Source organism: Oncorhynchus clarkii, chromosome 3 (assembly GCF_045791955.1).
Source record: "Oncorhynchus clarkii lewisi isolate Uvic-CL-2024 chromosome 3, UVic_Ocla_1.0, whole genome shotgun sequence".
Taxonomy (NCBI): domain Eukaryota; kingdom Metazoa; phylum Chordata; class Actinopteri; order Salmoniformes; family Salmonidae; genus Oncorhynchus; species Oncorhynchus clarkii.
The window spans coordinates 6,608,428-6,628,427 of NC_092149.1; the positions used below are offsets into that span (position 1 = coordinate 6,608,428).

Here is a 20,000-nt window from a genome sequence, read left to right on the forward strand (position 1 = left end):
TACTGCCTCTGATCTGGAGGACTCACTAAACAGAGAACATCCCTGGTCATCCCTACTGCCTCTGATCTGGAGGACTCACTAAACAGAGAACATCCCTGGTCATCCCTACTGCCTCTGATCTGGGGGACTCACCAAACAGAGAACATCCCTGGTCATCCTACTGTCTCTGATCTGGAGGACTCACTAAACAGAGAACATCCCTGGTCATCCCTACTGCCTCTGATCTGGAGGACTCACTAAACAGAGAACATCCCTGGTCATCCCTACTGGTCATCCCTACTGCCTCTGATCTGGAGGACTCACTAAACAGAGAACATCCCTGGTCATCCCTACTGGTCATCCCTACTGCCTCTGATCTGGAGGACTCACTAAACAGAGAACATCCCTGGTCATCCCTACTGCCTCTGATCTGGGGGACTCACTAAACAGAGAACATCCCTGGTCATCCCTACTGCCTCTGATCTGGAGGACTCACTAAACAGAGAACATCCCTGGTCATCCCTACTGCCTCTGATCTGGGGGACTCACCAAACAGAGAACATCCCTGGTCATCCCTACTGCCTCTGATCTGGAGGACTCACTAAACAGAGAACATCCCTGGTCATCCCTACTGCCTCTGATCTGGAGGACTCACTAAACAGAGAACATCCCTGGTCATCCCTACTGCCTCTGATCTGGAGGACTCACTAAACAGAAAACATCCCTGGTCATCCCTACTGTCTCTGATCTGGGGGACTCACTAAACAGAGAACATCCCTGGTCATCCCTACTGCCTCTGATCTGGAGGACTCACTAAACAGAGAACATCCCTGGTCATCCCTACTGCCTCTAATCTGGGGGACTCACTAAACAGAGAACATCCCTGGTCATCCCTACTGCCTCTGATCTGGAGGACTCACTAAACAGAGAACATCCCTGGTCATCCCTACTGCCTCTAATCTGGAGGACTCACTAAACAGAGAACATCCCTGGTCATCCCTACTGCCTCTGATCTGGAGGACTCACTAAACAGAGAACATCCCTGGTCATCCCTACTGCCTCTGATCTGGGGGACTCACTAAACAGAGAACATCCCTGGTCATCCCTACTGCCTCTGATCTGGAGGACTCACTAAACAGAGAACATCCCTGGTCATCCCTACTGTCTCTGATCTGGAGGACTCACTAAACAGAAAACATCCCTGGTCATCCTACTGTCTCTGATCTGGAGGACTCACTAAACAGAGAACATCCCTGGTCATCCTACTGTCTCTGATCTGGAGGACTCACTAAACAGAGAACATCCCTGGTCATCCCTACTGCCTCTGATCTGGAGGACTCACTAAACAGAGAACATCCCTGGTCATCCCTACTGCCTCTGATCTGGGGGACTCACTAAACAGAGAACATCCCTGGTCATCCCTACTGCCTCTGATCTGGAGGACTCACTAAACAGAGAACATCCCTGGTCATCCCTACTGCCTCTGATCTGGTGGACTCACTAAACAGAGAACATCCCTGGTCATCCCTACTGCCTCTGATCTGGGGGACTCACTAAACAGAGAACATCCCTGGTCATCCCTACTGCCTCTGATCTGGGGGACTCACTAAACAGAGAACATCCCTGGTCATCCCTACTGCCTCTGATCTGGAGGACTCACTAAACAGAGAACATCCCTGGTCATCCCTACTGTCTCTGATCTGGAGGACTCACTAAACAGAAAACATCCCTGGTCATCCTACTGTCTCTGATCTGGAGGACTCACTAAACAGAGAACATCCCTGGTCATCCTACTGTCTCTGATCTGGAGGACTCTCAGAGAACATCCCTGGTCATCCCTACTGCCTCTGATCTGGAGGACTCACTAAACAGAGAACATCCCTGGTCATCCCTACTGCCTCTGATCTGGGGGACTCACTAAACAGAGAACATCCCTGGTCATCCCTACTGCCTCTGATCTGGAGGACTCACTAAACAGAGAACATCCCTGGTCATCCCTACTGCCTCTGATCTGGTGGACTCACTAAACAGAGAACATCCCTGGTCATCCCTACTGCCTCTGATCTGGGGGACTCACTAAACAGAGAACATCCCTGGTCATCCCTACTGCCTCTGATCTGGAGGACTCACTAAACAGAGACCATCCCTGGTCATCCCTACTGCCTCTGATCTGGTGGACTCACTAAACAGAGAACATCCCTGGTCATCCCTACTGCCTCTGATCTGGGGGACTCACCAAACAGAGAACATCCCTGGTCATCCCTACTGCCTCTGATCTGGAGGACTCACTAAACAGAGACCATCCCTGGTCATCCCTACTGCCTCTGATCTGGTGGACTCACTAAACAGAGATCATCCCTGGTCATCCCTACTGCCTCTGATCTGGAGGACTCACTAAACAGAGAACATCCCTGGTCATCCCTACTGCCTCTGATCTGGAGGACTCACTAAACAGAGAACATCCCTGGTCATCCCTACTGCCTCTGATCTGGGGGACTCACTAAACAGAGAACATCCCTGGTCATCCCTACTGCCTCTGATCTGGAGGACTCACTAAACAGAGAACATCCCTGGTCATCCCTACTGTCTCTGATCTGGAGGACTCACTAAACAGAAAACATCCCTGGTCATCCCTACTGCCTCTGATCTGGAGGACTCACTAAACAGAAAACATCCCTGGTCATCCCTACTGCCTCTGATCTGGTGGACTCACTAAACAGAGAACATCCCTGGTCATCCCTACTGCCTCTGATCTGGGGGACTCACCAAACAGAGAACATCCCTGGTCATCCCTACTGCCTCTGATCTGGAGGACTCACTAAACACACATGCTTTGTTTTTAGATGGTGTCTGAGTGTTGGAGTGTCACCCTGGCTATCCGTAAAGAAAAAAAACAAGAATATTGTGCCGTTTGGTTTGCTTAATATAAGGACTTTTAAATGATTTATACATTTACTTTTGATATTTAAGTATAGTAGAAGTATATTTGATCAATTACATTTACTTTTGATACTTAATTATATTTGGAACCAAATACTTCTAGACTTTTACTGGGTGATTTACACTTTTACTTTTAACTTTTATTACGGTATCTTTACCTTTATGAGAATTTAGTACTTTTTCCACCTCTGATAGGGGAATACTTCATAAGTAAAGATGTACTTACTTACAGTATATTAATATTGTTTAGCTTCAGACACATATTTTTCTAAGATATTTACTGGTATCAATAAAGATATAGTGATATATTTCAAAATAAACTATATGGATAAGAAAAGTAATTATGTGATATTTCAGTTAAAACATTTTTTTACAAAAAATAAAAAAAATGTTTTTGCTTTGTCATTATGGGGTATTATGTGTAGATTAATGAGGGAAAATTATTTAATTAATTTCAGATTAAGGCTGTAACGTAACAACATGTGGAAAAGACAAGGGGTCTGAACTGTATCTACTTGTAGAAATCAAGATAAAGACACAAGGGGTGCTGAACTGTATCTACTAGTAGAAATCAAGATATAGACACAAGGGGTCTGCACTGTATCTACTTGTAGAAATCAAGATAAAGACACAAGGGGTGCTGAACTGTATCTACTAGTAGAAATCAAGATAAAGACACAAGGGGTGCTGAACTGTATCTACTAGTATAAATCAAGATATAGACACAAGGGGTCTGCACTGTATCTACTAGTATAAATCAAGATATAGACACAAGGGGTCTGAACTGTATCTACTAGTAGAAATCAAGATAAAGACACAAGGGGTCTGCACTGTATCTACTAGTAGAAATCAAGATATAGACACAAGGGGTCTGAACTGTATCTACTTGTAGAAATCAAGATATAGACACAAGGGGTCTGAACTGTATCTACTAGTAGAAATCAAGATATAGACACAAGGGGTCTGAACTGTATCTACTTGTAGAAATCAAGATAAAGACACAAGGGGTCTGAACTGTATCTACTAGTAGAAATCAAGATATAGACACAAGGGGTCTGAACTGTATCTACTAGTATAAATCAAGATAACGACACAAGGGGTCTGAACTGTATCTACTAGTAGAAATCAAGATATAGACACAAGGGGTCTGAACTGTATCTACTAGTAGAAATCAAGATATAGACACAAGGGGTCTGAACTGTATCTACTAGTAGAAATCAAGATAAAGACACAAGGGGTCTGAACTGTATCTACTAGTATAAATCAAGATAACGACACAAGGGGTCTGAACTGTATCTACTAGTATAAATCAAGATAACGACACAAGGGGTCTGAACTGTATCTACTTGTAGAAATCAAGATAAAGACACAAGGGGTCTGAACTGTATCTACTAGTAGAAATCAAGATAAAGACACAAGGGGTCTGAACTGTATCTACTAGTAGAAATCAAGATATAGACACAAGGGGTCTGAACTGTATCTACTAGTAGAAATCAAGATAAAGACACAAGGGGTCTGCACTGTATCTACTAGTAGAAATCAAGATAACGACACAAGGGGTCTGAACTGTATCTACTAGTAGAAATCAAGATAACGACACAAGGGGTCTGAACTGTATCTACTAGTAGAAATCAAGATAAAGACACAAGGGGTCTGAACTGTATCTACTAGTAGAAATCAAGATATAGACACAAGGGGTCTGAACTGTATCTACTAGTAGAAATCAAGATATAGACACAAGGGGTGCTGAACTGTATCTACTAGTAGAAATCAAGATATAGACACAAGGGGTGCTGAACTGTATCTACTAGTAGAAATCAAGATAAAGACACAAGGGGTCTGAACTGTATCTACTAGTAGAAATCAAGATATAGACACAAGGGGTCTGAACTGTATCTACTAGTAGAAATCAAGATATAGACACAAGGGGTCTGCACTGTATCTACTTGTAGAAATCAAGATAAAGACACAAGGGGTCTGCACTGTATCTACTTGTAGAAATCAAGATATAGACACAAGGGGTCTGAACTGTATCTACTAGTAGAAATCAAGATATAGACACAAGGGGTCTGAACTGTATCTACTAGTAGAAATCAAGATAAAGACACAAGGGGTCTGAACTGTATCTACTAGTAGAAATCAAGATATAGACACAAGGGGTCTGAACTGTATCTACTAGTAGAAATCAAGATATAGACACAAGGGGTCTGAACTGTATCTACTAGTAGAAATCAAGATAAAGACACAAGGGGTCTGAACTGTATCTACTAGTATAAATCAAGATAAAGACACAAGAGGTCTGAACTGTATCTACTAGTAGAAATCAAGATATAGACACAAGGGGTCTGAACTGTATCTACTAGTAGAAATCAAGATATAGACACAAGGGGTCTGAACTGTATCTACTAGTAGAAATCAAGATAAAGACACAAGGGGTCTGAACTGTATCTACTAGTATAAATCAAGATAAAGACACAAGAGGTCTGAACTGTATCTACTTGTAGAAATCAAGATATAGACACAAGGGGTCTGAACTGTATCTACTAGTAGAAATCAAGATATAGACACAAGGGGTCTGAACTGTATCTACTAGTAGAAATCAAGATATAGACACAAGGGGTCTGAACTGTATCTACTAGTAGAAATCAAGATAAAGACACAAGGGGTCTGAACTGTATCTACTAGTATAAATCAAGATAAAGACACAAGAGGTCTGAACTGTATCTACTAGTATAAATCAAGATATAGACACAAGGGGTCTGAACTGTATCTACTAGTAGAAATCAAGATATAGACACAAGGGGTCTGAACTGTATCTACTAGTATAAATCAAGATAACGACACAAGGGGTCTGAACTGTATCTACTAGTAGAAATCAAGATATAGACACAAGGGGTCTGAACTGTATCTACTAGTAGAAATCAAGATAAAGACACAAGGGGTCTGAACTGTATCTACTAGTATAAATCAAGATAAAGACACAAGAGGTCTGAACTGTATCTACTAGTAGAAATCAAGATATAGACACAAGGGGTGCTGAACTGTATCTACTAGTAGAAATCAAGATATAGACACAAGGGGTCTGAACTGTATCTACTAGTAGAAATCAAGATAAAGAGATCATTTAAAAATCAACTGTACGGATAAGAAAAGTATGAATACTACCAACCGATGGGCTAAACATGTAAAGCCCTGATCTGTAGCATGTGTAGGTCAAGACACTGGGCTCAGTATAACAGGTTCAGGCTGTTATTACAATCATACATACTGGCTCTCCAGATGCAGGTGGCAGAGGGTGGGTCTCCACAGTACACCCCCTCGTTCCACTTCCCAAACAGTCTGTGGATGACCTTCCCCTTGTGGTCTGTGATGGTGCCCTCCACCTCGTTAACACTCGAGTTCCAGTACTTGGCCTGTACACAGGGAGGAATGCATAACATTGTTATTGAATATCAAGCCCTGGCCAAAATATTGCAACCTGGAACCAAAAAGGATTCTACCTGGAACCAAAAAGGATTCTACCTGGAACCAAAAAGGATTCTACCTGGAACCAAAAAGGATTCTACCTGGAACCAAAAAGGGTTCTCCTATGGGGAAAGCTGAAGAACCCTTTTTCTAAGAGTGTATAGGGAATAGGGTTCCATTGGGGACAGCCCCTAAATTCATCTTATTTAATAGTTCTCAGGTTTAGTTTGTCTGTCACTCTGATCTATGAGTCATAATAGATCTTTATTTTCATCTTCATATACCAGCCAGTAGATGGCAGTGTTGAGTTATCTATGTTAAAACGCAACATGCTGAACCAGTAGAGTACAGTAGTTTACAATGAGAACCACTGAGGACATGAGGAGACAGGAGAAGAGAGGAGAGGAGAAAGGAGAGAGATGAGAGAGGAAAGAAGAGAGATGAGAGGGGTGAGAGGAGAGATGAGAGGAGAGAGATGAGAGAGGAAAGAGGGGACAGGGTAGAGGGGAGAGGGGAAAGAGGAGTGGGGAGAGGAGAGGGGGTAGAGATGAGAGATGAGAGAGGAGAGGGGAGAGTGGAGAGGAGACAGGAAAGAGGAGAGGACAGCACCGTAGAGGACAGGACAGGAGAGAGGACAGGACAGGACAGTAGAGGACAGGAGAGGGGAGAGGAGAGAGGAAAGAGGACAGGACAGCATCGTAGAGGACAGGACAGGAGAGATGAGAGGGGTGAGAGGAGAGATGAGAGGAGAGAGATGAGAGAGGAAAGAGGGGACAGGGTAGAGGGGAGAGATGAGAGAGGAGAGGGGAGAGTGGAGAGGAGAGAGGAAAGAGGAGAGGACAGCACCGTAGAGGACAGCACCGTAGAGGACAGGAGAGAGGAGAGGGGTGCGAGGAGAGATGAGAGAGGAGAGGGGAGAGTGGAGAGGAGAGAGGAAAGAGGAGAGGACAGCACCGTAGATGACAGGACAGGACAGGAGAGGACAGGAGAGAGGAGAGGACAGGACAGTAGAGGACAGGAGAGGGGAGAGGAGAGGAGAGGAAAAAGGACAGGACAGGACAGGAGAGGTTATATTGTATAATGAGCTCCTACATGTCTTGACCTGGCATCCTTCTACACTGCAGTAGACCTTTCAACTCCTCAGAGACGAACACCAATTACCTGTCAGCTTTTGGAATGGGCTCTACGAAGTTCAACTTCAAAACGCAGAGATGCATGGTGTTGTTGTTCATTCAGGGGGAAGGCCATGCACAGGGTGTGTGTGTGTGTGTGTGTGTGGAACACAATTTAGACTGATTTAAGCTTTTAACAACCCTTTCACCAACCCGCATCACTTATAAAGAAGCATTTCCACTCAGCTTGCAGCTTTCCAGTGTCCAGTTAGATTGGAGAGTGGCTGGATATCTCTCACTGAAAAGCAGCTTTATTACTGCCACGGCCAGGGGGGACTCACACACCCAGATACTGACTGCTCTAAATATCAGGTTAAACAGGTGGAATATCCCCTCCGGTTTATACACATACACCCCCACACACACCCCCCGTCTCTCACCTTGATGAAGGTGACCTTACACTGGCAGATATCAGTGCTGGTGTTCCTGATGGAGATCTCTCCGTAGTGTTCTATCCAGCGCTGCCCACTCAGGATGTTGTGGATGCAGGACGTGACCTTGTTCCACTCATAGTGGTCCCCCAACCTGCAGGACGGGGAGAGGGCATGTCACAATATGTTTGTGTTTCAGTGTATGTGTGTGTGTGTGTGTGTGTGTGTGTGTGTGTGTGTGTGTGTGTGTGTGTGTGTGTGTGTGTGTGTGTGTGTGTGCATGAGATAAGATGTACGTTTAATAGAATTAAATAAGTTTATCAGTCTATTATCAGTCTATTATCAGTATTATCAGTCTATTATCATTCTATTATCAGTCTGTTATCAGTCTGTTATCAGTCTATTATCAGTCTATTATCAGTCTGTTATCAGTCTGTTATCCGTCTGTTATCCGTCTGTTATCAGTCTGTTATCAGTCTGTTATCAGTCTATTATCAGTCTGTTATCAGTCTGTTATCAGTCTGTTATCAGTCTGTTATCAGTCTATTATCAGTCTATTATCAGTCTATTATCAGTCTGTTATCAGTCTGTTATCCGTCTGTTATCAGTCTATTATCAGTCGGTTATCAGTCTATTATCAGTCTGTTATCAGTCTATTATCAGTCTATTATCAGTCTGTTATCAGTCTGTTATCCGTCTGTTATCCGTCTGTTATCAGTCTATTATCAGTCGGTTATCAGTCTATTATCAGTCTGTTATCAGTCTGTTATCAGTCTATTATCAGTCTATTATCAGTCTGTTATCAGTCTGTTATCAGTCTATTATCAGTCTGTTATCAGTCTGTTATCAGTCTACTATCAGTCTGTTATCAGTCTATTATCGGTCTGTTACCGGTCTGTTATCAGTCTATTATCCGTCTGTTATCAGTCTGTTATCAGTCTATTATCAGTCTGTTATCAGTCTACTATCAGTCTGTTATCAGTCTATTATCAGCCTGTTATCAGTCTGTTATCAGTCTGTTATCAGTCTGTTATCAGGCTATTATCAGTCTGTTATCAGTCTGTTATCAGTCTGTTATCAGTCTATTATCAGTCTATTATCTATTTGAGTGACATTGACAAACAGGTTTGGGGGGTCTGGTTGGACCATGGATGTAGTGACTAGTTGGTCAGTAAGGGTGGTCTGGTTGGACCATGGATGTAGTGGCTAGTTGGTCAGTAAGGGTGGCCAGGTAGAGTGAGATTGAGAGGGACCGTAAAGGACTCACCCTGGCATCATCACATGGGTGGTGCCCACAGGAACTATTTCCATAGACTTCCCCCAGAACTTGTTTTTCCACCTCATGTCTAAAGACATCACAGGAAAGACAACAGCAAGGTTAGTGCATCCAAGAGGAACAGCCCCTTTAGACTAATAGCTGGTATGGTTGGTTAGGGCCTCCAGCGTTAGACTAATAGCTGGTATGGTTGGTTAGGGCCTCCAGCTTTAGACTAATAGCTGGTATGGTTGGTTAGGGCCTCCAGCTTTAGACTAATAGCTGGTATGGTTGGTTAGGGCCTCCAGCTTTAGACTAATAGCTGGTATGGTTGGTTAGGGCCTCCAGCTTTAGACTAATAGCTGGTATGGTTGGTTAGGGCCTCCAGCTTTAGACTAATAGCTGATATGGTTGGTTAGGGCCTCCAGCTTTAGACTAATAGCTGGTATGGTTGGTTAGGGCCTCCAGCTTTAGACTAATAGCTGGTATGGTTGGTTAGGGCCTCCAGCTTTAGACTAATAGCTGATATGGTTGGTTAGGGCCTCCAGCTTTAGACTAATAGCTGGTATGGTTGATTAGGGCCTCCAGCTTTAAACTAATAGCTGGTATGGTTGGTTAGGGACTCCAGCTTTAGACTAATAGCTGGTATGGTTGGTTAGGGCCTCCAGCTTTAGACTAATAGCTGGTATGGTTGGTTAGGGCCTCCAGATTTAGACTAATAGCTGGTATGGTTGGTTAGGGCCTCCAGCTTTAGAATAATAGCTGGTATGGTTGGTTAGGGCCTCCAGCTTTAGACTAGCTGGAATAGCTGGTATGGTTGGTTAGGGCCTCCAGCTTTAGACTAATAGCTGGTATGGTTGGTTAGGGACTCCAGCTTTAGACTAATAGCTGGTATGGTTGGTTAGGGACTCCAGCTTTAGACTAGCTGTAATAGCTGGTATGGTTGGTTAGGGACTCCAGCTTTAGACTAATAGATGGTATGGTTGGTTAGAGCCTCCAGCTTTAGACTAACAACTGGTATGGTTGGTTAGGGCCTCCAGCTTTAGACTCATAGCTGGTATGGTTGGTTAGGGCCTCCAGCGTTAGACTAATAGCTGGTATGGTTGGTTAGGGACTCCAGCTTTAGACTATATGCTGGTATGGTTGGTTAGGCCTCCAGCTTTAGACTAATAGCTGGTATGGTTGGTTAGGGCCTCCAGCTTTAGACTCATAGCTGGTATGGTTGGTTAGGGACTCCAACTTTAGACTAATAGCTGGTATGGTTGGTTAGGGCCTCCAACTTTAGACTAATAGCTGGTTTGGTTGGTTAGGGACTCCAGCTTTAGACTAATAGCTGGTATGGTTGGTTAGGGACTCCAGCTTTAGACTAGCTGTAATAGCTGGTATGGTTGGTTAGGGACTCCAGCTTTAGACTAATAGATGGTATGGTTGGTTAGAGCCTCCAGCTTTAGACTAACAACTGGTATGGTTGGTTAGGGCCTCCAGCTTTAGACTCATAGCTGGTATGGTTGGTTAGGGCCTCCAGCGTTAGACTAATAGCTGGTATGGTTGGTTAGGGACTCCAGCTTTAGACTAATAGCTGGTATGGTTGGTTAGGGCCTCCAGCTTTAGACTAATAGCTGGTATGGTTGGTTAGGGCCTCCAGCTTTAGACTAATAGCTGGTATGGTTGGTTAGGGACTCCAGCTTTAGACTAATAGCTGGTATGGTTGGTTAGGGCCTCCAGCTTTAGACTAATAGCTGGTATGGTTGGTTAGGGACTCCAGCTTTAGACTAATAGCTGGTATGGTTGGTTAGGGCCTCCAGCTTTAGACTAATAGCTGGTATGGTTGGTTAGGGACTCCAGCTTTAGACTAATAGCTGGTATGGTTGGTTAGGGCCTCCAGCTTTAGACTAGCTGTAATAGCTAAAAGACCAGTGATCCGCGTGGTCAGGAAAATCTCTTGCCCCTAGTTATTATGACCCAGTGTCTGTGTCAGGTGAAAGAGTGTGTATCAGTTGAAAGGGTGAGTATCAGGTGAAAGGGTGAGTATCAGGTGAAAAGGTGTGTATCAGGTGAAAGGGTGTGTATCAGGTGAAAGGGTGTGTATCAGGTGAAAGGGTGAGTATCAGGTGAAAGGGTGTGTATCAGGTGAAAGGGTGAGTATCAGGTGAAAGGGTGAATATCAGGTGAAAGGGTGAGTATCAGGTGAAAGGGTGAGTATCGGGTGAAAGGGTGAGTGTCAGTTGAAAGGGTGTGTATCAGGTGAAAGGGTGTGCATCAGGTGAAAGGGTGAGTATTATGTGTACAGGTGAGTATCAGGTGAAAGGGTGTGTATCAGGTGAAAGGGTGAATATCAGGTGAAAGGGTGGATATCAGATGAAATGGTGAGTATCAGGTGAAAGGGTGAATATCAGGTGAAAGGGTGAATATCAGGTGAAAGGGTGAGTATCAGGTGAAAGGGTGAGTATCAGGTGAAAGGGTGAGTATCAGATGAAAGGGTGAATATCAGGTGAAAGGGTGAATATCAGGTGAAAGGGTGAGTATCAGGTGAAAGGGTGAATATCAGGTGAAAGGGTGAGTATCAGGTGAAAGGGTGAGTATCAGGTGAAAGGGTGAGTATCAGGTGAAAGGGTGAATATCAGGTGAAAGGGTGAGTATCAGGTGAAAGGGTGAATATCAGGTGAAAGGGTGAGTATCAGGTGAAATGGTGAGTATCAGGTGAAAGGGTGAGTATCAGGTGAAAGGGTGAGTATCAGGTGAAAGAGTGAGTATTAGGTGGAAGGATGTGTATCAGGTGAAAGGGTAATAGTTTGTAGAGGACCATGGTGTTGACTTACCTTGCCAGAACATGTAGTTTTTAGAGTCAGCGTGGCATGCTGATATAGGTGGGTGATGGCTGACCTGAGAACAGATATAAAGAATGTCAGGCTTGTACTTGATGGATCAAACCCTATGAATTCTTCAGATGTGGGACAAATACTTCCAGGTCATATTTAGGACATGTGGGTCTGTGTACAGTACCTGTTCTGCTACAAATCGGAGGCCCTTGTCGGGGCGGTCACACTCATAGGTCTCCCCCAGGACCGGGTTGAAGGGCTTCCCTCCCGCTCGGTGGTAGCTGGACGCGTACCCCGACACTGCAAACGTGGCTATGTACACCTACAGACAGTTAACAGCACCGGTCAGTTCATTACTCCTCTGTTCAAGTATCAGTCATCAGCACATTCCATCATCCGTAACACTTGAGCAGGATAACCACAGACAGACACACACACACACACACACACACACACACACACACACACACACACACACGGACAGTAGTTAGTGAGTCAAAACACAGATCAACCCAAGAATGACATTATGACAGTTTTTATGGATGACAGAAAGTGCAAAGTGGGAACCATAGAGTTGGATAGAGGACTCGCCTCAAAGCCTGTTTCAGCCCTCAATGGCGCTGTCTGTGCTATCTCCATTGTCCAAAGATGACCCGAGCCGGAGATGAGCCCTCTGGTACGTCTCTATGAGATAAGAGGTTGTCCCACCATAATTACCCCTGGGGGTCCGCAGGAGAACTGTTTGTAGTGAGTTTGTGTCCAATGGACCATTATATAACCCTTCATTCTAACATCTGATCATTGCTGGTGAAATTCCCAGTCCATTTCCCACATATACAGATATCATTGGGCTCCCGAGTGGTGCAGCATCTCAGTGCTAGTGGTGTCACTACAGACCCTGGTTCAATTCCAGGCTGTATCACAACAGGCCGTGATTGGGAGTCCCATAGGGCGGCGCACAATTGGCCCAGTGTCATTCGGGTTAGGGTTTGGTCATTGTAAATGAGAATTTGTTCTTAACTGACTTTTCTAGTTAAATGAATAAAACGTAAATAATTTCCTCTCCATTTGAGTAGAATGGGCCTGATGACCTCAGTAATGTGAAACTGAATGGGAGAGGCTGTGTCCAAATGGAACTCAATTTAGTGCACTACTTTTAATCAGGGCCCATATGGAATAGGGTGTCATTTGAGAGGAAGACAGAATGGCTGGCTGGCTGAGTGGATGCTGTCTGGATCTGGATGTCCCCTCTGATAGGCCACACTGGGCCAGGGGAAAAAGCACTCATCATCACCATCTCCTCCACTCCACAAAGACCCTGATGGGACAGCTGTCTTCAGCTGCCTGTCCTCTTCAACACAGATTAGAGCTGTCTTCAGTTGCCTCTTCTCTTCAACACAGATTAGAGCTGTCTTCAGTTGCCTCTCCTCTTCAACACAGATTAGAGCTGTCTTCAGCTGCCTCGCCTCTTATTTTCAACACAGATTAGAGCTGTCTTCAGCTTCCTCTCCTCTTCAACACAGATTAGAGCTGTCTTCAGCTTCCTCTCCTCTTCAACACAGATTAGAGCTGTCTTCAGCTGCCTCTCCTCTTCAACACAGATTAGAGCTGTCTTCAGCTGCCTCTCCTCTTCAACACAGATTAGAGCTGTCTTCAGCTGCCTCGCCTCTTATTTTCAACACAGATTAGAGCTGTCTTCAGCTTCCTCTCCTCTTCAACACAGATTAGAGCTGTCTTCAGCTTCCTCTCCTGTTCAACACAGATTAGAGCTGTCTTCAACTGCCTCTCCTCTTCAACACAGATTAGAGCTGTCTTCAGCTGCCTCTCCTCTTCAACACAGATTAGAGCTGTCTTCAGCTTCCTCTCCTCTTCAACACAGATTAGAGCTGTCTTCAGCTGCCTCTCCTCTTCAACACAGATTAGAGTTGTCTTCAGCTGCCTCTCCTCTTCAACACAGATTAGAGCTGTCTTCAGCTGCCTCTCCTCTTCAACACAGATTAGAGTTGTCTTCAGCTGCCTCTCCTCTTCAACACAGATTAGAGCTGTCTTCAGCTGCCTCTCCTCTTCAACACAGATTAGAGTTGTCTTCAGCTGCCTCTCCTCTTCAACACAGATTAGAGCTGTCTTCAGCTGCCTCTCCTCTTCAACACAGATTAGAGCTGTCTTCAGCTGACTGCTACCTCTCCTCTTTAACACAGATGATAGTTGCAAAATTCCCAGGTTTTTCAGAAATCTTCAAGAACTGTGTGATGTCATCTACCATATGAGTATATGTACTGAGCTGTACCAATGAGGTGCATCCCTGAAGAGCCCCAGGGCTCCATCCTAGGTCCTTATCATTCAGCCTCTACATCAACAACCTTTCTTCTATGTGAAAGGGAGTGGACACCTGCATGTATGCTGATGATACAGTCCTTCACACCTGTGGTAATCTCGGAAACCCGAGAACTAAAACCATGCGTAATTGCGTCAGTTGTGTTAAATCAGTGTTTCCCAAACTAAGTCCTGGGGACACCAAGAAGCGTACATTTAGTCATTACCCTTGCACCATAGAGCTGATTCAAATAATCTGAGCTTGATGATGAGTTGGTTGTTTGAATCCGCTGTGTAGTGCCTGGGAAAAAAACTAAAAGTGCACACAGGGGGGGGCAAGGAGGACTGGGTTTGGGAGCAGGTTGTAATTAAACTAACACAAGTACTGTACCTCTGTCTGTAACTAATGCTTAGCTATTGATTAATGTAGCATTACTGTACCTCTGTCTGTAACTAATGCCTAGCTATTGATTGATGTAGCATTACTGTACCTCTGTCTGTAACTAATGCCTAGCTATTGATTGATGTAGCATTACTGTACCTCTGTCTGTAACTAATGCCTAGCTATTGATTGATGTAGCATTACTGTACCTCTGTCTGTAACTAATGCCTAGCTATTGATTGATGTAGCATTACTGTACCTCTGTCTGTAACTAATGCCTAGCTATTGATTGATGTAGCATTACTGTACCTCTGTCTGTAACTAATGCCTAGCTATTGATTGATGTAGCATTACTGTACCTCTGTCTGTAATTAATGCCTAGCTGTTGATTGATGTAGCATTACTGTACCTCTGTCTGTAACTAATGCCTAGCTGTTGATTGATGTTTGGCTCTGCCTGCTGATAATGCAGTAAGAGGAGGAAGAGAACACACAATCATAGCGATGATCCATGAGGTGAACTAGAGAAGAGGGCTGAGGTGTCAATAAATACAGGCTGCATCCCAAATAGCACCCTACTCCCAAGTGCACTACTTTTGACCAGAGCCTTAATGGGTATAGGGAGCCATTTGGAACGCAGGATGTATTTACTGACACCTCTGCCCTTTTCTCTAGTTCACCTCATGTATCATCGCTATGACGCCCACCTCTCTGACAAACTGACAAACTCCACTCAACTTCTATTGGTCGGGGAGTCTGGAAGCTGTGGGTCTAGTTCTGGTCCTTCACACTGAGCTACTGCAGCTGGTAACACACATTCATCATTTCAAATGGAACAAACGCTCTGCAGGAAATATATTCCACACAGATTTATTACCGATCCTAAATCCTCAATCCATTTTAGTAGTCATATACAATTGCCGATAAACAATTATATGCACAAAAGCAGAAAACCAAACAGATCATTTGTACCAAGAAATTTAAAACGGAGCGAGCCGAGGCACACTACTGGCTACAGCCGAAGTGTCCAATCAGGATCTAGCCAGTGGGAATGAAATGTAATTTCTCCTCAAATGTCCATAGGACATTACAGCACTACCGTGGAGAGTGTGTATTCTTCACCATTTGTGCAGAAGGGGTCTTGTGTGCTCAGATGTGTGAATCTGATCGGTGTGTGTATGTGTGCGGGTCCCGTTGTGAAAGTGGTACTATGTCAGTGTGTGTGTATTTAGAGCATATTCTCTCTCCATACCCTCAAAGGAGTCCAGTGTGTGTGTGTGTGTGTGTGTGTGTGTGTGTGTGTGTGTGTGTGTGTGTGTGTGTGTACACATCCCCTCTCACCATGCGTTCAAAGGAGTCCAGTGTGTGTGTGTGTGTGTGTGTGTGTGTGTGTGTGTGTGTGTGTGTGTGTGTGTGTGTGTGTGTGTGTGTGTACACATCCCCTCTCACCATGCGTTCAAAGGGGTCCTGTGTGTTAGCAGCTCTGTCCAGCAGCTCGCTGTACTCCAGCTCCTCACACAGTCTCTGCAGGGTGTTGAGGGGCTCGTTCAGCTGAACAGGCATAGCCACCTGAATAATCATTAGAACACATTTACACAGCAATCACAAAGCTAGATTTGGTCACCTTCATAAGAAAACAAATGTAGTGATTATGTAATAATGTCACGTAAACCAAATAGAATAATGTAAGTAAAATAATAAGACATTTAGTAATGTTTAGAGCTCTACGTAGGCAGAGACAAATCACAAACACAACTAAAAACCAACACAGTAGAGAGAAATAAACCAACACAGTAGACAGAAATAAACCAACACAGGAGACAGAAATAAACCAACATAATAGACAGAAATAACCCAACACAATAGACAGAAATAAACCAACACAGTAGACAGAAATAAACCAACACAGGAGACAGAAATAAACCAACATAATAGACAGAAATAAACCAACACAGGAGACAGAAATAAACCAACACAGGAGACAGAAATAAACCAACACAGTTGACAGAAATAAACCAACACAGGAGACAGAAATAAACCAACACAGGAGACAGAAATAAACCAACACAGGAGACAGAAATAAACCAACACAATAGACAGAAATAAACTAACACAGGAGACAGAAATAAACCAACACAGGAGACAGAAATAAACCAACACAGTTGACATTAATAAACCAACACAATAGACAGAAATAAACTAACACAGGAGACATAAATAAACCAACACAGGAGACAGAAATAAACCAACACAGTTGACATAAATAAACCAACACAGGAGACAGAAATAAACCAACACAGGAGACAGAAATAAACCAACACAGGAGACAGAAATAAACCAACACAATAGACAGAAATAAACCAACACAGGAGACAGAAATAAGCCAACACAGGAGACAGAAATAAACCAACACAGGAGACAGAAATAAACCAACACAGGAGACAGAAATAAACCAACACAGTAGACAGAAATAAACCAACACAGGAGACAGAAATAAACCAACACAGGAGACAGAAATAAACCAACATAATAGACAGAAATAAACCAACACAGGAGACAGAAATAAACCAACACAGGAGACAGAAATAAACCAACACAGGAGACAGAAATAAACCAACACCATTGACAGAAATAAACCAACACAGGAGACAGAAATAAACCAACACAGGAGACAGAAATAAACCAACACAGGAGACAGAAATAAACCAACACCATTGACAGAAATAAACCAACACAGGAGACAGAAATAAACCAACACAGGAGACAGAAATAAACCAACACAGGAGACAGAAATAAACCAACACAGTTGACAGAAATAAACCAACACAGTTGACAGAAATAAACCAACACAGTAGACAGAAATAAACCAACACAGTTGACAGAAATAAACCAACACAGTTGACAGAAATAAGCCAACACAGTAGACAGAAATAAACCAACACAGTTGACAGAAATAAACCAACACAGTTGACAGAAATAAACCAACACAGTTGACAGAAATAAAACAACACCATTGACAGAAATAAACCAACACAGTTGACAGAAATAAACCAACACAGTTGACAGAAATAAACCAACAAAGTTGACAGAAATAAAGCTATAAGTCCATGGATACCTTGGAGAGGTCTTTCCCTATGTTGTTCTTAAGGATGTTCCATAGACTGATGTTACTGGTGTTAGGGCTGGCCGACGGGAGGCACGACCTGCGTCTTCTCAGAAGGGCCCCGTTCTCTTCACAGCCTGGAGGGTGGAGGGTTATGATCAGGATATTAGTGGTCATAACTACTGTATGTCAATACGTAACCAGGAAAACAAGTCCCAAATTAGACCCTATTGTACCAGTGTTGAACAGAGCTATGAGCCCCGGTCAACAGGAGTGCATTATACTGGGAATAGGGCGCCACTTGAAACACACATGGTAAAGTGTCCCCTTACCCGAGTTAGGTCTCTCCGTCTCGTTGCTGAAGTTGTCCATGGAGATGTTGTCGCTGACGTTGTCACTGATGTATGAGTCATCATCAGAGGCCTGCAGGATAAAGAATAAATCCCAGATTATCATTAGTGGTCAAATATACCTTTTTTTACAGCTCCCACCTGAGAGATGCGAGAACCAGGAAACAGGAAGCTGTCAGGTCCCTTTCAATATCCTGTCACAACATATGGAAACATCCTAAATGGTGCCCTATTCACCATGGGTCCTGGTCAAAATGGTGCCCTAAATAGGGAATAGGATGCCATTTGGGATGCAGTCAGTGGGTTTGAGAACGGAGGGGGAGGGAGCCGGTCGGTCCCAGAGAAGACACTGACTAATGTACACCTCAGCTCCTCTCCTCTCTGCAGTAAGGGTATGTTATTTTTAGATGGGGGTAATTAACTTTCACACAGGAAAAGAAAACATACGGAACATGTCCTGTAGCTCAGAGCTCTTACTGGAGGTGCCTCATTAAGTCTGAAGCCAGAAGTTTGTCCAGACAAAGCATCCTCTAGTTCTCTGTCTGTTACTCCTCTCTTTCTCCTCCTCCCTCCTCATCCCCCTCCCTCCTCTCTTTCCTCCTCTCTCTCTCCTCCTCCCTCCTCATCCCCCTCCCTCCTCTCTTTCCTCCTCTCTCTCTCCTCCTCCCTTCTCATCCCCCTCCCTCCTCTCTTTCCTCCTCTCTCTCTCCTCCTCCCTTCTCATCCCCCTCCCTCCTCTCTTTCCTCCTCTCTCTCTCCTCCTCCCTCCTCATCCCCCTCCCTCCTCTCTTTCCTCCTCTCTCTCTCTCCTCCTCCCTCCTCATTCCCCTCCCTCCGTTCTTTCCTCCTCTCTCTCTCTCCTCCTCCCTCCTCATCCCCCTCCCTCATCTCTTTCCTCCTCCCTCCTCATCCCCCTCCCTCCTCTCTCTCCTCATCCTCCTCATCACCCTCCCTTCTCTCTCTCCTCCTCCCTCCTCATCCCCCTCCCTCCTCTCTTTCCTCCTCTCTCCTCATCCTCCTCCCTCCTCATTCCCCCCCTCCTTCCGCTCAGTCCTCATTCCCCTCCCTCCTCCCTCCTCATCCCCCTCCCTCCTCTATCCTCATCCTCCCTCCTCATCTTCCTCCCTCTCCTCCTCATCCTCTCTCCTCATCCCCCTCCTCATCCCCCTCCCACCCCGTAGCCTCCCCTTGCTCCTCTTCCTCCTTCTCCTCCCCGATCCTCCCTCCCTGTCCTCCTATCCCTCCACCCCTCCTTCCTCCTCCCGCTCCCTCCTCCTCTCCTCCTCCAGTATTGACTGGTTTCAACAGCAGAGAGAGAGAGAGCAGCCCAGTCAGACACTGACCTCGTTTTCTGAGGAGCTGGCAGACAGTAGAACCTCCTGAGCATCGAAGAACTCTGACAGAGACTCTGTGATGGACGCTCTGCTCTCATTGGATGCCTGGTGAACTAGGGGGTGGGATCCATCGGTGGAGTCTTGCTTCTAATAAGAGGAGAACATAATGTCAGTTAGGTTTAGGCTCAGATTAATTCAGCTAGGTTTAGGCTCTGATTAATTCAGCTAGGTTTAGGCTCAGATTAATTCAGCTAGGTTTAGGCTCAGATTAATTCAGCTAGGTTTAGGCTCAGATTAATTCAGTTAGGTTTAGGCTCAGATTAATTCAACGAGGTTTAGGCTCAGATGAATTCAGCTAGGTTTAGGCTCAGATGAATTCAGCTAGGTTTAGGCTCAGATTAATTCAGCTAGGTTTAGGCTCAGATTAATTCAGCTAGGTTTAGGCTCAGATGAATTCAGCTAGGTTTAGGCTCAGATAAATTCAGCTAGGTTTAGGCTCAGATGAATTCAGCTAGGTT

At 44.5% G+C, this 20,000-nt stretch overlaps 1 protein-coding gene across 2 annotated transcripts in view; it reads right to left on the reverse strand.

Moving 5' to 3' along the window:
• Positions 1–20,000, reverse strand: part of LOC139405678 (oxysterol binding protein-like 3b) — a 127,890-nt gene that overhangs the window by 7,219 nt on the left and 100,671 nt on the right. For both annotated transcript variants that reach the window (XM_071148097.1, XM_071148096.1), the window contains 9 exons: positions 19,492–19,629; positions 18,131–18,221; positions 17,811–17,935; positions 16,145–16,264; positions 12,186–12,323; positions 12,002–12,065; positions 9,195–9,273; positions 7,937–8,081; positions 6,188–6,332 (listed from right to left, as the gene is read on the reverse strand). In XM_071148097.1, coding sequence (XP_071004198.1) covers positions 6,188–6,332; positions 7,937–8,081; positions 9,195–9,273; positions 12,002–12,065; positions 12,186–12,323; positions 16,145–16,264; positions 17,811–17,935; positions 18,131–18,221; positions 19,492–19,629 — 1,045 coding nt within the window. The remainder of the gene's footprint in view (positions 1–6,187; positions 6,333–7,936; positions 8,082–9,194; positions 9,274–12,001; positions 12,066–12,185; positions 12,324–16,144; positions 16,265–17,810; positions 17,936–18,130; positions 18,222–19,491; positions 19,630–20,000) is intronic.